This window comes from Caloenas nicobarica, chromosome 3 (assembly GCF_036013445.1).
Source record: "Caloenas nicobarica isolate bCalNic1 chromosome 3, bCalNic1.hap1, whole genome shotgun sequence".
Classification (NCBI taxonomy): Eukaryota; Metazoa; Chordata; class Aves; order Columbiformes; family Columbidae; genus Caloenas; species Caloenas nicobarica.
In genome coordinates, this window is record NC_088247.1 from 10,863,748 (window position 1) to 10,876,217 (window position 12,470).

At 40.6% G+C, this 12,470-nt stretch overlaps 1 protein-coding gene across 6 annotated transcripts in view; it reads left to right on the forward strand.

The window, feature by feature from the left end:
• Positions 1–12,470, forward strand: part of PUM2 (pumilio RNA binding family member 2) — a 77,889-nt gene that overhangs the window by 5,924 nt on the left and 59,495 nt on the right. For 5 of the 6 annotated variants that reach the window (XR_010605917.1, XM_065630952.1, XM_065630953.1 and 2 more), the window contains exon 1: positions 1,203–1,504. The exons of the other annotated variant lie outside the window; for it this stretch is intronic. Coding sequence is in view for 4 of the 5 variants with exons in the window: in XM_065630952.1 (XP_065487024.1) it covers positions 1,205–1,504 (300 nt within the window). In the remaining variant the exon portion in view is untranslated. Of the gene's footprint in view, positions 1–1,202; positions 1,505–12,470 lie in introns of those variants that run through there. 6 annotated transcript variants of the gene reach the window in all.

Consider the following 12,470-nt stretch of genomic DNA (forward strand, 5'->3'; position numbering starts at 1 on the left):
TGAACAGCCACTGCAGTTTTGGGCCCCTCACTACAGGAAAGACCTTGAGGTGCTGGAGAGAGTTCAGAGAAGGGCAACAAAGCTGGTGAAGGGTTTGGAGCACAAGTGTGATGAGGAGCAGCTGAGGGAACTGGGGCTGTTCAGCCTGGAGAACAGGAGGCTGAGGGGAGACCTGATCGCTGTCTGCAACTGCCTGAAAGGAGGTTGGAGCATGGAGGGGGTTGGTCTCTTCTCCCAATAAGTGATAGGGTGAGAGGAAATGGCCTTAAGTAGTGCCAGGGGAGGTTTAGATTGGTTATTATGACAAAATTCTTCATGGAAAGCGTTGTCAGGCATTGGAACAGGCTGCCCAGGGCAGTGGTTGAGTCACCATCCCCAGAGGGGTTTAAAAGACACATAGATGAGGCTCTTAGTGACGTGGTTTAGTGGCAGGGTTAGGTTATGCTTTTCCAACCAAAACGATTCTATGATCTGTGACTGATCACCGGGTTGTGTCTTAAGGTTTGAGCTGTGGATGGCATCTGTGTTCAGTTCCCTCAAACGGAACACTTGCTAACCAGGCTCCTTTAAGAACTGGTAAAAAGGCAAAACAGCGGATTTCTTTGTGAAATCCATATTTTTTGAAATGCTACTGAGAGGCAGAGTTCCATCTCTTTTCCAAGGGCTGCTAAATCAGCAGGTTTGCTCGTATTGAGTGAGGCTGTTAGAAACCACCGTCAGTGTTTGCTGTATTTACCAACAGCAGCCACGCAGCTGATCACAATCCCGCATTTAACTCTCTTTGGGGAAGAAGATAATTGCGGACTCCTTCCCTCAAAATCATCACACAGCAACCACCGGCTTAACAATAGTTAACTAATAAATACGATGACGCGTTCGTGTTTATTGTAAAAACAAGACAACCGAGGCCCTCAGAAGCCACCAGGTATCACCCCGAAATACGGGCCTCGCCTTCCCCTTTGTCTCCTCACCCCAGAGCCCTCGGGCGGGCACCGCCTCCCGCCGCCACCCCGCCCCGGCGGCGAAAAACGAAAGTGACGGACAACAAACCGCCCCCAAACGCGGTGTTTTGCCCGGCGCGTTTGGCGGGAGGGAAGGGGCGGCGGGGGGAAGGCGGGCGCGCTCGGGACGGCGGCGCATGCGCGGTGCGCGGCGGAAGGGGCCGGGGCCGCCGCCTCCTTCTCCCCGCCGGGCTGGGGCGCGCATGCGCTGTGGCGGCGGCAGGGGCGAGCGGCGGCGGCGGGGGGAGGTTTGCCGCGCTCTCGCTGTCGCTGTCCCTGTCCCTCTCCCTCCGTGCGCGCCGGGCTCGCCCTCCCGCCATGTTGTTGTGAGCCCCTCGCGGCCGAAGGGGGGGCGGGGAGGCAGGAAGGAGAGGCGCCGAGAGGGAGGAGGAGGAGGAGGAGGAGGAGGAGGAGCGGGGGGAGGCGGTGGGCCGGCGGGCGGGCAGGGGTGTCCCAGGGCCCGCTCCGGCTCCATCGCAGCGAGCAGCGCCGCCAGCCAGCCCGTGAGTATCCTCGGGGGCCGGGGCCGCGCTGGCTGGGCCGCGGGCGGGCCGCCCCCCCGCCGCGCTTCTTCCAGCCACCCCCCCTTCTTCCAGCCCCCTTTTGTCTCCGGCCTTGGCTGCGCGCCGAGGGAGGGGAGGGGAGAGGACAGGGAGGGGGGGAGGAGGAGGGCGGGAGGGGGCCATGTTGTGGCAGGTCACCGGGCGGCGCAGGGCCTGCTCGGCGGCCGCCCGCGCCTCGCCGCCTTTGTGTCCTCCCGGCTCGCCGGGGAGCGGCGCCGAGGTGGGGAGGGAGCGCCGGGAGGGGAGGCGGCGGCGTGAGGGAGGCGGAGGGCGGGGGGGCGGCGGCTTTGTGCTCCCGGCGAGCCGAGCGGAGCGGGACTCGGGGAGCAGTTCCCTCCCGGCGGGGTTTGGGGGGGGCCCGGGGGCAGGGCCTCGGGAGGCGGCCGGGGCTGCGGGTGGGAGCGGAGCCGGGCGCGCACACGCCCGAGGGTGAGCGGAGTTCGGGGCAGGCCCGGGGGTGGCAGCACGGCGGGGTTACAGTGGGCCGGGGGACACGGGGGCCTCGTTTCGGCAGCCCCGCGGACAGTTCAGTGCGGAATTGGGGTAAAATGGGCTTTGTTTAAACGTACCGAAAGCGTGGAAAACTTGTATTATTCTTTCTTTAGTGCTCTTAAGGATAATGACTGCTTTCTCAGGGTGGAGCGAGAAGGCCAGATGCTTTTTTGGTAGTTGATGCCACACAATGAAGTGTTGGGTTTTAATTTTTCTTCAAACGTGTCTGTGCAGACAACAATAACAAAAAGTTGAGAAAAATGCCAGCTACCCTGAGTGGATTGTGCTTACAACTAACAGTTTGGTGTTTAATCTCCTTAGCAGTCATTGTGCAAAGATTTTTTTTTTTTGGCATTGTTCTCTTTCGTGTATTTCATAACCTCAGACTCTTAATTCCTTGAGAGAAAATTAATTTACTCAGGACTCTTGATATTATTCTGGCCTAGTGCTGGAAGCAAGATGGCTTAACATCAAAACGTGTAGCATGTTTTATATGTGATGTGGTAAAGAGGTTATATCAGCTGATTTTGGGATGTTTTTTCAGTGTCATGTGGCTGTGTATGAGTTATATAGGTCATTGAAAGTGAGAATTGGTAAAACTTCTTATATCGCATAATTGTTGGTCACTTCTATGCTACCTGTTACCAAAATACTTTCGGATTTATTTTAGCTTCCCTTTTACTGAAGTCTTTGTTGCATCTCAACTGAGAGATCAGGCCTTTTTTAGTCACCATGAGTTGATAGTAATAGCTCCTCAGGTATGTGGCATATGAGTACATTTGAAATATAGTTACTACCCTACATTACCATTTTTAAATATAAAACATAGGATTTTGTTATATTTAGTCATGTCTAGGTTTAAAACCAAGTCTTAACAACAGTCATAGTTTTGTTGAGAAGCTGAGAGAATTATTGCCTACCTTCCTCTGGTCTACAACTTAATTGGTGTCAATATGAATATAAATATGTTAGGTAGGTGGCAGAAGGAAACTTGAATAAAAAGGGAAATGATAATATAGTTGTGGTGTAGTTTGGGTTTTATGTGTAGAAATAACACTAAATCACCTGATAGTTTTCTGAAGAGTTCAGAGAGTTGAAAATTTGGAATTTGTCCCAGCAGAACGGTTAGCAGGCAAATACATGTGAGAAACTGCTTGATAGTGCAGATTCTGCAGTTTATTATGTGCATATTGCACGTAGGAAAGTCCATGTTATTTGAATAGTATGTTTTCTGCATTAATAGGAAACGATCCTTTTTTTTCTGTGATATCACTCTTTAGTACCTAATATTTCTTTTCTATGTTAGGGATATTAGCACAGTGCTGAGGCAATTATAATAATTTCTGGTATCCTGATTGAGCTCATGGTGCAAGAAGCTGTTGGCTGAAAAAGTTGGACTCTCCTGTCTTTTGATGAGAAGATATCTTTTATTATCACAGTATATATTTAATCTTATGTAGGATTGTAGTGCACATTGAAAGTTTTACGTGCACGTTTTTCTCAAGATTTGCACTCTCAGTTGTTTCTTTGCAGTGTTCTTATTGGGCCAGATATTGCAAACGTTTGGGGCAAGTGTGTTAACAGGACATCAGCTTGTTGAATACTGTGAACTAAATCTGATTTTCAACAGCGCTTTCTAGTTCACTTTTAGATATTTTTTCCCCTTTGATTTAATGATATGTGAGTGTGCATTGAATAATCAGCATATGTAGAATTTTCTAAAAGCATTCTCCTTGATAACTTCATTTTTTCCTCTGTACAGTGGTTTCTAAAATTATTAAACCAAGTTTTTATACATAGAAGCAAGTAATCCAGTAGATGGTTTGAATTCCTGCTTGTATATCTTCATGCATCTTTTCGAATGTGGAACTATATAAAATTTCACTGTCCATTGCAGTAGAAAGAAACATGAATTCTCTTGAATGTTAAATTATTTCTGTGTTGGGAATCTTCTGTGAAGCAAGCATTAATACATCGTATTTTCTTAAAAAAAGTTTCTAATAGAAAATCTGTAAAGGAAGCAACATAAAACTGTGGAGTAGACATGTTTTATAAATAACTCTCATTGTTTGCATTATATATATAGGTATGAGAGTTATCAGTCTTCTCTTCTATAAATTTAGTTCAAAATGCTTACTTCATTTAATGTGAATTTTCCCCACCCATAACATAGCTGTTATCTTGATTATTCTGCACAATGCAACCATTCCAGTGTTGTCACAAAGCCACTGCCCAGGCTCTTCTCTCAGAAATGGGACAAGAAGTCTTTCGTTTAAAAGCTCATTTTCTCCTACTGTAGCAACAAATACCAGTTTTATAGTGCTTTTAACAGTGAAGTTGGAGGCACTTCAAAGTCATGTTGTGGAAAAGAGTTTTAAATGACATCAGAACATGTGAACGTATTTAGTTCTAGCTGCTTGGGTGTAATTTCAAGCAAGTTATGTAAAATTTATTTTATACTAATGGCTTACATACGGAAACTTTATAGCAAGATTTAGTTTGAATCCCACTCAAAATACCTGCTGTGACTTTTAGAGTAGTAGGCAAGAGCTTTTCAAGCTGGTATGTGAAATGTTTAGCTTACAAATAAAGACCAGATGTTGTCTCTAGCAATATCTTTCAAGAGTATATTGCATTATTGGTTAACAGATTTATTTTTTTTCTGAAACATGGCTATTTAAGAACAGTTGTAGACATGTAGCAGAAAGATGTCTGAAGAGGTTATGACAACCATCTTGGGAGCTGAGAAGGAAATGTTAAACCCTCAAATGTAGCAAAAAAAATCTCTGTAATAATCTGCATTTCTCTTTTTTGCTAGCTGTTCTAAAAATTCATCTATTTCCACTGAACTTCAGAGTGGTGATGTGATCCTCTGTCCTGTACTGACTGTGCTAATATCACATCTTCAGCCTTTCTAGCAGTCACATTTTTACAACATATATTTGTGTACATTGGACTAAGTAATCTCGTGTACCTTTTGTTATTTTGATTATTTTCAATTTTAATTTTTCACACAATTCTGAGATAGGTTATCTCTTGCTTCATCATTGCTATTGCAGCAAAATTGCAGTTACAGGTCTGGTTGTCTTTGCATTATAAAGCTCTTGACGTGTAAATCCTAATGAAAATAAGGATTGTGTCAGACCTGTGTTCATAACTTTGCTCTTAGATTTCAGCCATGTTATTTTAAGGAAGAATTTTGAGTGATGTATTGAGCTAGTTATGTACATTTTTTCTTTGTGCGGCTGGTCCGAAGTTTCATATAGAATTTTTTCACAAATCTTTTCAAAGGGGAAGTGAATTTTTAAACGCTGGGTTGGTGCGTTTAGTTCCGTAAGTCTTTACATGTGTGTATTGATTAAATACAAAACTAGACTTGCTGGAGATGATTTTGTATAGTTGAGCTAAAAATAACGAGTCTGTCTGGTTTTGATTCATTTTTCTAGTATCTTGCTGTTTATCTCCATTATGATGTATATTGCTGAAACTTTAGTTCTGGGTGTACTACAACGATGAGTTAGTCATGTAGTCTGAATAAGTTGCAGAACTGATGTTAGGAGGGTATTTTGACAATAAGCAAATATCTACTGTAACAGTAATAATAAGACAAAGTAGATCTTACGTATTGCACATAAACCCAAGATTGTTCAAGATTACAAAAAAAATCCTGCTACCATATATCTATCTATATATTATGTATCTTCCTAAAGATTAGACATTCAGTAGTTGATAAGGCTAGATTAAAAATGTAGAATTGCGTCGAAGGATTAGAGGATTGTGGTTTCTTTTGTTTACATCTTCAGACCTAAGTGTTCTATTGTGATTGAATAGCTCTCCATATATGTCAGTTTTTATTGTTTGGACTTAACACTCTTGGTTAGTATGAAAAGTGAGACATTTCTTTGACTCGAAAATTATTTCCCACCCCCCAAAAAAGTACTTATTTAAGATTGTAGGGGATATTTTGGGTTTTATATATCTAGTCCTCTTGCCTTAAAAAGTCCATTTATATAGTAAAAGATTGTTAATATATCAGTTACAGTAGTTGAAGAGTATGTGTGGAGATCATTTAGTGTATGTGTTCAGAGACAGGTATTTTTTCTTGCAGAGCAGTTTGTCAATGTCAGAGAGAGATTTTCGCTGTTGTCATTTATGGTTGTTTAAAGCCAAGACTTAAAGTCTTAAAAAATTAGTAGACAAACTTCATTTTAATCTGAGCCTGGAGTCTTTGTTTCATTAAAAGCCCAAAATGTCATGTGGGTTAGAGAAGTTTAATGTCAATGACTGGATTAGAATCTTACATAGTTTAACAAATTTGAAAGAAAAGCTGAGATTGGCATGTAAGAATGAGCTGTAGTTCAGATAGGTAAGTTAGTTTTCTGTGCTACTTCATTCCATAGTCTACAAATGTATAAATCAGACATAGCAGTATGGCAGAATTAGTGTTTTTACACATCATGCTGAGTAGTAATGTTAAAGAAACTGCTGCCATTGTGATCGAAAATCGTATTTTGAGTGTTTTTACTGGGGAAACGTGGAGAAGCGTTTATAATATGTGAGAAGGCCTTTTATGTTATCAAGACTTTTTAGGTTTCTACATGGAATGAGCATTCCATGTGCTCTCCTAGGCATGAATGAAGTGGCCTGGCAGGAGACCAGAGAAACAGTGCATGTGAACGTTGGTCAGGAAGCTGGGGGGGGCTGGAGTGGGGGCTGTCCCAGCTGAAACAGTAGCTGGAGCAACACCAGGACCCAGCTGAGGTGGGAACACTCCTCACACCATCCGTGCAACTGCAGTGTTGTGTGCTTCCAGTGTCCAGGTACCACTCAGTCCATGTTATCAGGGTGATGCTGCAGTTGGATGTTTCTCCCAGAGGCTGGTGAGCAGTTGAGTGGTTACTCCAGCAAATGCTGCGGGCCCACAGGAGATAGCATTCATATAGATCGTTCAGTAGGTAGTTTATTTGGTTTTCATTGAAATAGTTCCTGTGTTTTGTGCTGAATCTACATCTTTAAGAAAGATATGTGTGAGTTAAGCTATGTTTTCAAAGCCTGTAGTAACCCAGACTCCGAAACTAATTTTGTTAAAGCAGTTGTAATTGAAACTGCATAAAATAATGTGAAGTGTTCGGTTTGAACCATTCATTTAACTTGCATAAGCATTTCATATTTCTGTGAGTACCTATTTTTTTATCAGAATATCATCAAATCATTAGGTTTGAATTTATGCAAGACAGTTGGTGTAGTTCGAAGAGGGACTAGCCTCTGGTAGTCTTTATGACAAGTAATACGGATTTAGCCCACAATCTTTCTTGTTACAGGTAAAAAAAAATTGTTCACTTAATTCAACTGCTTCTATTTTAAGTGTAGATCAAAACTTAGTTTTCTCCTTTTGCAGATAGTAACCTAGAAGAAAAAAAATGCAGTTTGAAACTTTTAGTCTCAAATGTTTAATTGATATAACTTCTTAATTTTTCTTGAAAAACTTCATTGTGAATTTCAGATAGGAATGGCTTTTTTTTCCTCAGGACTGTTGCACCGTTCCACTCTTAAGGCCACAGGGAACTTTTTTCACCTTCCCAAGTCCAAGGCCTTATGGAATGTGTTAAAAAATGTAGTAGATATAGGAGCGAATGTGAATAAACAAAATTTTATGACCTTAAAAGCAGGAATATTTGTTGTCTTTTTTTTTTCTTCAGCTGTTTTTTTCCCATTCTTTAATTTCTTTAGGCATTTTTTCTAGTTTTACTTTTTTACTTTTTTACTTTTTTCTTCCTATTACATTGATCTACATAGCAAAATAAAAATTCTTTTCCTATGACATCCTGCTTCATGCTGTATCACATTCTGTATTATACAGAGACTGTAAAGCAGGTCTATAAGTAGGAAATTCTACAATATTCTGCTTGCCCACTTGGACACAGATCCTGAGTATGAAAATGTTGGGTTTTTCCTTGTAAGCGTTCAGTCTGTTATATAAGCAACAGTGCCAATTTTCACTACCACTTCCCATGGCTGATCCGTTGTATAGATAAAATTATTCACAGATAAGTAAATGCTGAGTAACAGTTGCATCTCTGTTCTGCCACCTGCTTTCCATCCCCAGTGGGAATCAGAGCTGTGTCTTAATCATCAGTTTTGTTTAATAATCAGTTAGGTCCATCAAAACATTTCTGCAATCCTCCAGCAGGTAAATGTCATGAACCTCGTCTATTTCCTGGTAACTTGAATGGGAGATGTGTGGACAAGTTCTCTTGTTTTTTAAAGGGCTTCAGTGGCCTTACAGGTCATGAAGATTTAGTGAAGGGGAAACTACTCTTTGCTGTGCGTTGTTACCCCAGTAAAAATAGTGTTTTCCAACTTGCCGTAATCAGTTCTGCACATTTTCACTGCTCCCATTCTTCCTTGGTGATATGAACTAACAAAAATCAAGTACAAATCAGGAGACTTCCCCATTTCAGTTATTCGATTTGAGCGTTCTCTGTGTACCAGTGGTTTTTTGGATTTTGTTAAGATAGAAGTTACTCTTTCGCCTTTTTTTTGTTCAAACAGACAACTCTTGAGTTATAAGTACTAAAGAAATGGGTTTTCTAAAACGTAAGTTAATGCAAACTATAGAGTATAGTTGAGGTTGTATTCTGTGAGTATTGGGTAGACAGAATCTCTGTGTATATGAATATATGAATTTTTTTTAAAAATGCGTTTAGAGAAAAAATGCAAAGAAAACTATTAAATGCAAATATAGTAGATAAATATCACAGAATGGTTGAGGTTGGAAGGGTCTTCTGGAGGTCATCTGGTCTAATCCTCCTGCTTAGATAGTACCACCTAGAGCCAGTTGCCCAGATTGTTATATAGATACATATATAAGAAGTAGAAATGAAGATACCAAAATCTTTGATTCAACATGTTATCTAAGCTTATCTTAAAACTGTGGATCTTACATAAATTTTAATATGTCATGGTACAGTCGAAGAATGTAAGACAGTGCCCAAGTAATAAAAAAGCATTTTAGATAAATATGGCAAGACTGAATAATTTTTTTTTTCATGAAGACAGTGAAGCCCTAGACCCGCTGATTCAGTAGGAGCTTAAGATGTACAGAAAGTGACATGTAAAAATGGAAAATTGTAAATTCAGCAGGGCTTTTTCAGCGAAAATGATCACACAAAGTAAGACACTTTCATTTATTGTCTTCTGGGAAGAAACTTGCATAAGCCTGAGGCATTAACAGATAAAGTCAAGTAAATACAGAATGTGGAAAAAACATCTATTTTCTTCTGTGCCAGAAGATACCTGATGCTTTTGACTGACTCTTTTGAGTGGTGCATAGAAGTGGATTGAAAGAAGAGTTGTTGGGAGCAATTTAAGAGGAACAGATCAACTTGGCTGGAATCACTGATGGATTTTGAAGAATCTTCAAATTAGGTGAAGTGCTGAAGAAGTTGAGTAACAGAATAAGAACTTAGTAAGTATACTTGATTAATTCCAAGGAACGAATTCCTGGGAAGACTAGGGAAACATCTTGGTCTTCTGAAAACCATCTGGCGTGTCTTCGAAAGAACTGAACATCTTATTAAGCATAAGCCAAGACCATGTCTTTAGTATAAATAAAAATTTGTCTAGTAGGATATTTAATTTTTACCCTGGTTAAAAGATTGAAGAATTGCTTGTCAGTGTCTGTCATAAGGGATTATTGAGAAATGGACTATGGGAATTATCAGCAAAGTCTGTATAGTTGTGAGGCAGTTCATGTCCTTAATAACATGCTTTAACTTTTAGCCAGCCCTGAAGTGGTCAGGCAGTCAGACTAGAAGGTCGCTTCCAACTGAAATATTCTGTATTAATGCACAGTAGCATTAGAGGCTGTTAGTAGCACAGGGAAAGATCGAGTGGGTTATCCTGGAGTTCCATTATATTACTGATGCTTAATGTATTTTGATTTGGAAATTATCAAGACTGTGATGGAAAAATTGCAGGTGCCACATTTGAGAGAAGAGCAAGAAAGTTTAAACACACAGCAGTTGAATGGAATTCAGCCCTTAGCAGCGATGGAAAAGTCTTCTGAATACATATATGGTTGATTTGTTGGTGTCTTAAATTAACTACGTGCTCTGACTCAAAACTGTAATCATTGGCTCATAGAACATTTTAGAATAACAGGCACAGAAATGTGTGATATTGTTAGCATTCACATTCTGTGTTCTAAGGTTGCTTCAGCTGTAGCAACAGAAAATTAAAGTGATGGACAGCGGTTACTCATATGGCAAAAACTTGGGAAAGTTGAAGTATTTGGCCGGCAGAGTGGGAGGTTATACAAGAATAGTTGGCAGCGTAAGGGAGGGCAAAGGCTAGAGGAGCACTCATTTGCATGAGAGATTATATCCAAAAATGTTTGAACGCTCAACTGAAAGGTCATGCATGCACAACTCCTTGATACTAGATGTCAGATCCAAAAGCGTTAAATGGAGTCAGGAGACGGCCATTGTCACACTTCATATGAAAACAGCAGCAAGTATCTAGTCACTGGCTGGTGGCATTAAGTATAAACTTCTTAATCTAGAAATAGCTGTCCCTGGGTCTCATTCATCTTCCTTTAAAATATTTAAAGGAACTATTTCCAATAAAACTTTAAACTCTTTCCAGTAATGATGAACTAAGTACAAAAACTATCTCACTTGGGTTTTTGACATTTTTTTCTTTCCCTCAAGACCGAAAAAACACATCAGGCTCTTTGGTAGCACAGCGTCTGAAGAAGACCACACTGTCCATTGCGGCATCATCCTTTTGTTAACATCGCCATGGGGCTGCAGATAGGTTAGTGATCGACAGATCACTTCTGTAATGAAGAATTGTCTAGTATACAAAGCCTTAGTGATCAGCAGTCAGTCTATGGTATTTGGAGTTATGGAGATGAGGTTTTGCTGAAGCTCAGGCTGTATTTTCTTGGATGTCAGAGCATCTGCAAATGTTCTTCCCACGTGCTGAAGAGCTACAGCAGTGTGACATTGCGAAAGCTATTCGTCCTGTCTTTTCCCCTGTCTGCCCAATCTACTTCCCTCCCTTCTGCCAGAGGTACTTAAACACTTCAGCAGTTTAAGCTGAATACATCAGGTTATTAACTTTGATGTGATGTTTGCTTTTTCTCCTCTTTCCGCCTCCAGCACAGGGAAAAGGGTGGGAACTGATGGTGAAAACATTATAGAGTCCTGCAGCCAGGTCTGCCAGAGCCTTTGTCAGGTCCTGAAGAAGCAAAAGTTGATAAGCAAAAGAATTCCAGAGAAGCGCTCTGGTTGTAGCAGCCTTTTCAAAGCATCTGAAGGATAGTGGTGCTGTAAACAGGAAAACATAAATTGTGGTTTTGCGCAAAGCTTCACTTGAGCTGCAGTTGTTATAAGTCGTTTGTGTTAGAATTTACAAACTTGTAGGGAAGTTCTCTGAGTAGCTGCTGAAACCAAGAAAAGTCTATTTTTTTGGTGGTTGGAGAAAACAAAGGAAAGAGTCTTACTGAGTTCAAGAGGTTTTTAGCACTTTTGAAGTATGCAGGAGAAGCTCTATATATTAGTTTTTGCAAGTATTCAGCACTACTTCCATGGGGATCTATTAGAATTAATATAGCTATGAGAAAATGTGTGGATGTTGTTAAACTAATAAAATGTGCAAATGTTTAAAATTGTTGCCTCCAGGATGAAATGAACAATTTCTAGTGAAAAATTTGCCTTGATTTTAAACAACAAGATTGTTTTCTTTGTTGTTGAAATAAGATATTCTAATATGTTTGTGTAGTGGAAGTTGGGAAATAATTTTCCCATATGAGACCTCACAGTCGTGTAGCCATCCCTTGGAACAATGAACATAATCTCATCATTCAGGTTGGGAACAACATAATCTGTTTTCTGACTTTACAGTGGGAGTCGCATTTCCTGAATCATTAGTTTTTCCTTTTATAGATTCTACTTAAAACTGTCCCTAGAAATTTAAGTGAGCTTGCAGTCCATATTTTTGATTCCTGACTTTGTTTCCAACTTTTACTTGAGGCTAAAAATAAAGCATAACTCTGAAATATAGCTATTTTAAAGTGCTTTCAAAATACCTTTCATAAACAGATACTTTAAGACTTTTTCAAGTGCTAAGCAACTATGCAGCACATAAATACGTTGCTTTTATTTTTAGACTATCATAGCAAAAGCTCAAATTTTACCTTAGCTGATGGATGGCTCATAAGTGTTGTCTTTGTATGTTTGAGTTTGCAGTGGTTTTAATTTTTGATTTTGCCTTTTTCTTCAATTAATTACAGTAGCATTTAGCTCCACTTAACTAGAAACCCAGATTCTGAATTTCAAGTACATGATTTAAACAGCATCTCAAACTTGCAAATCAGTGAAAGTTTTCAAGCCTCACAAACTAGGAAAAG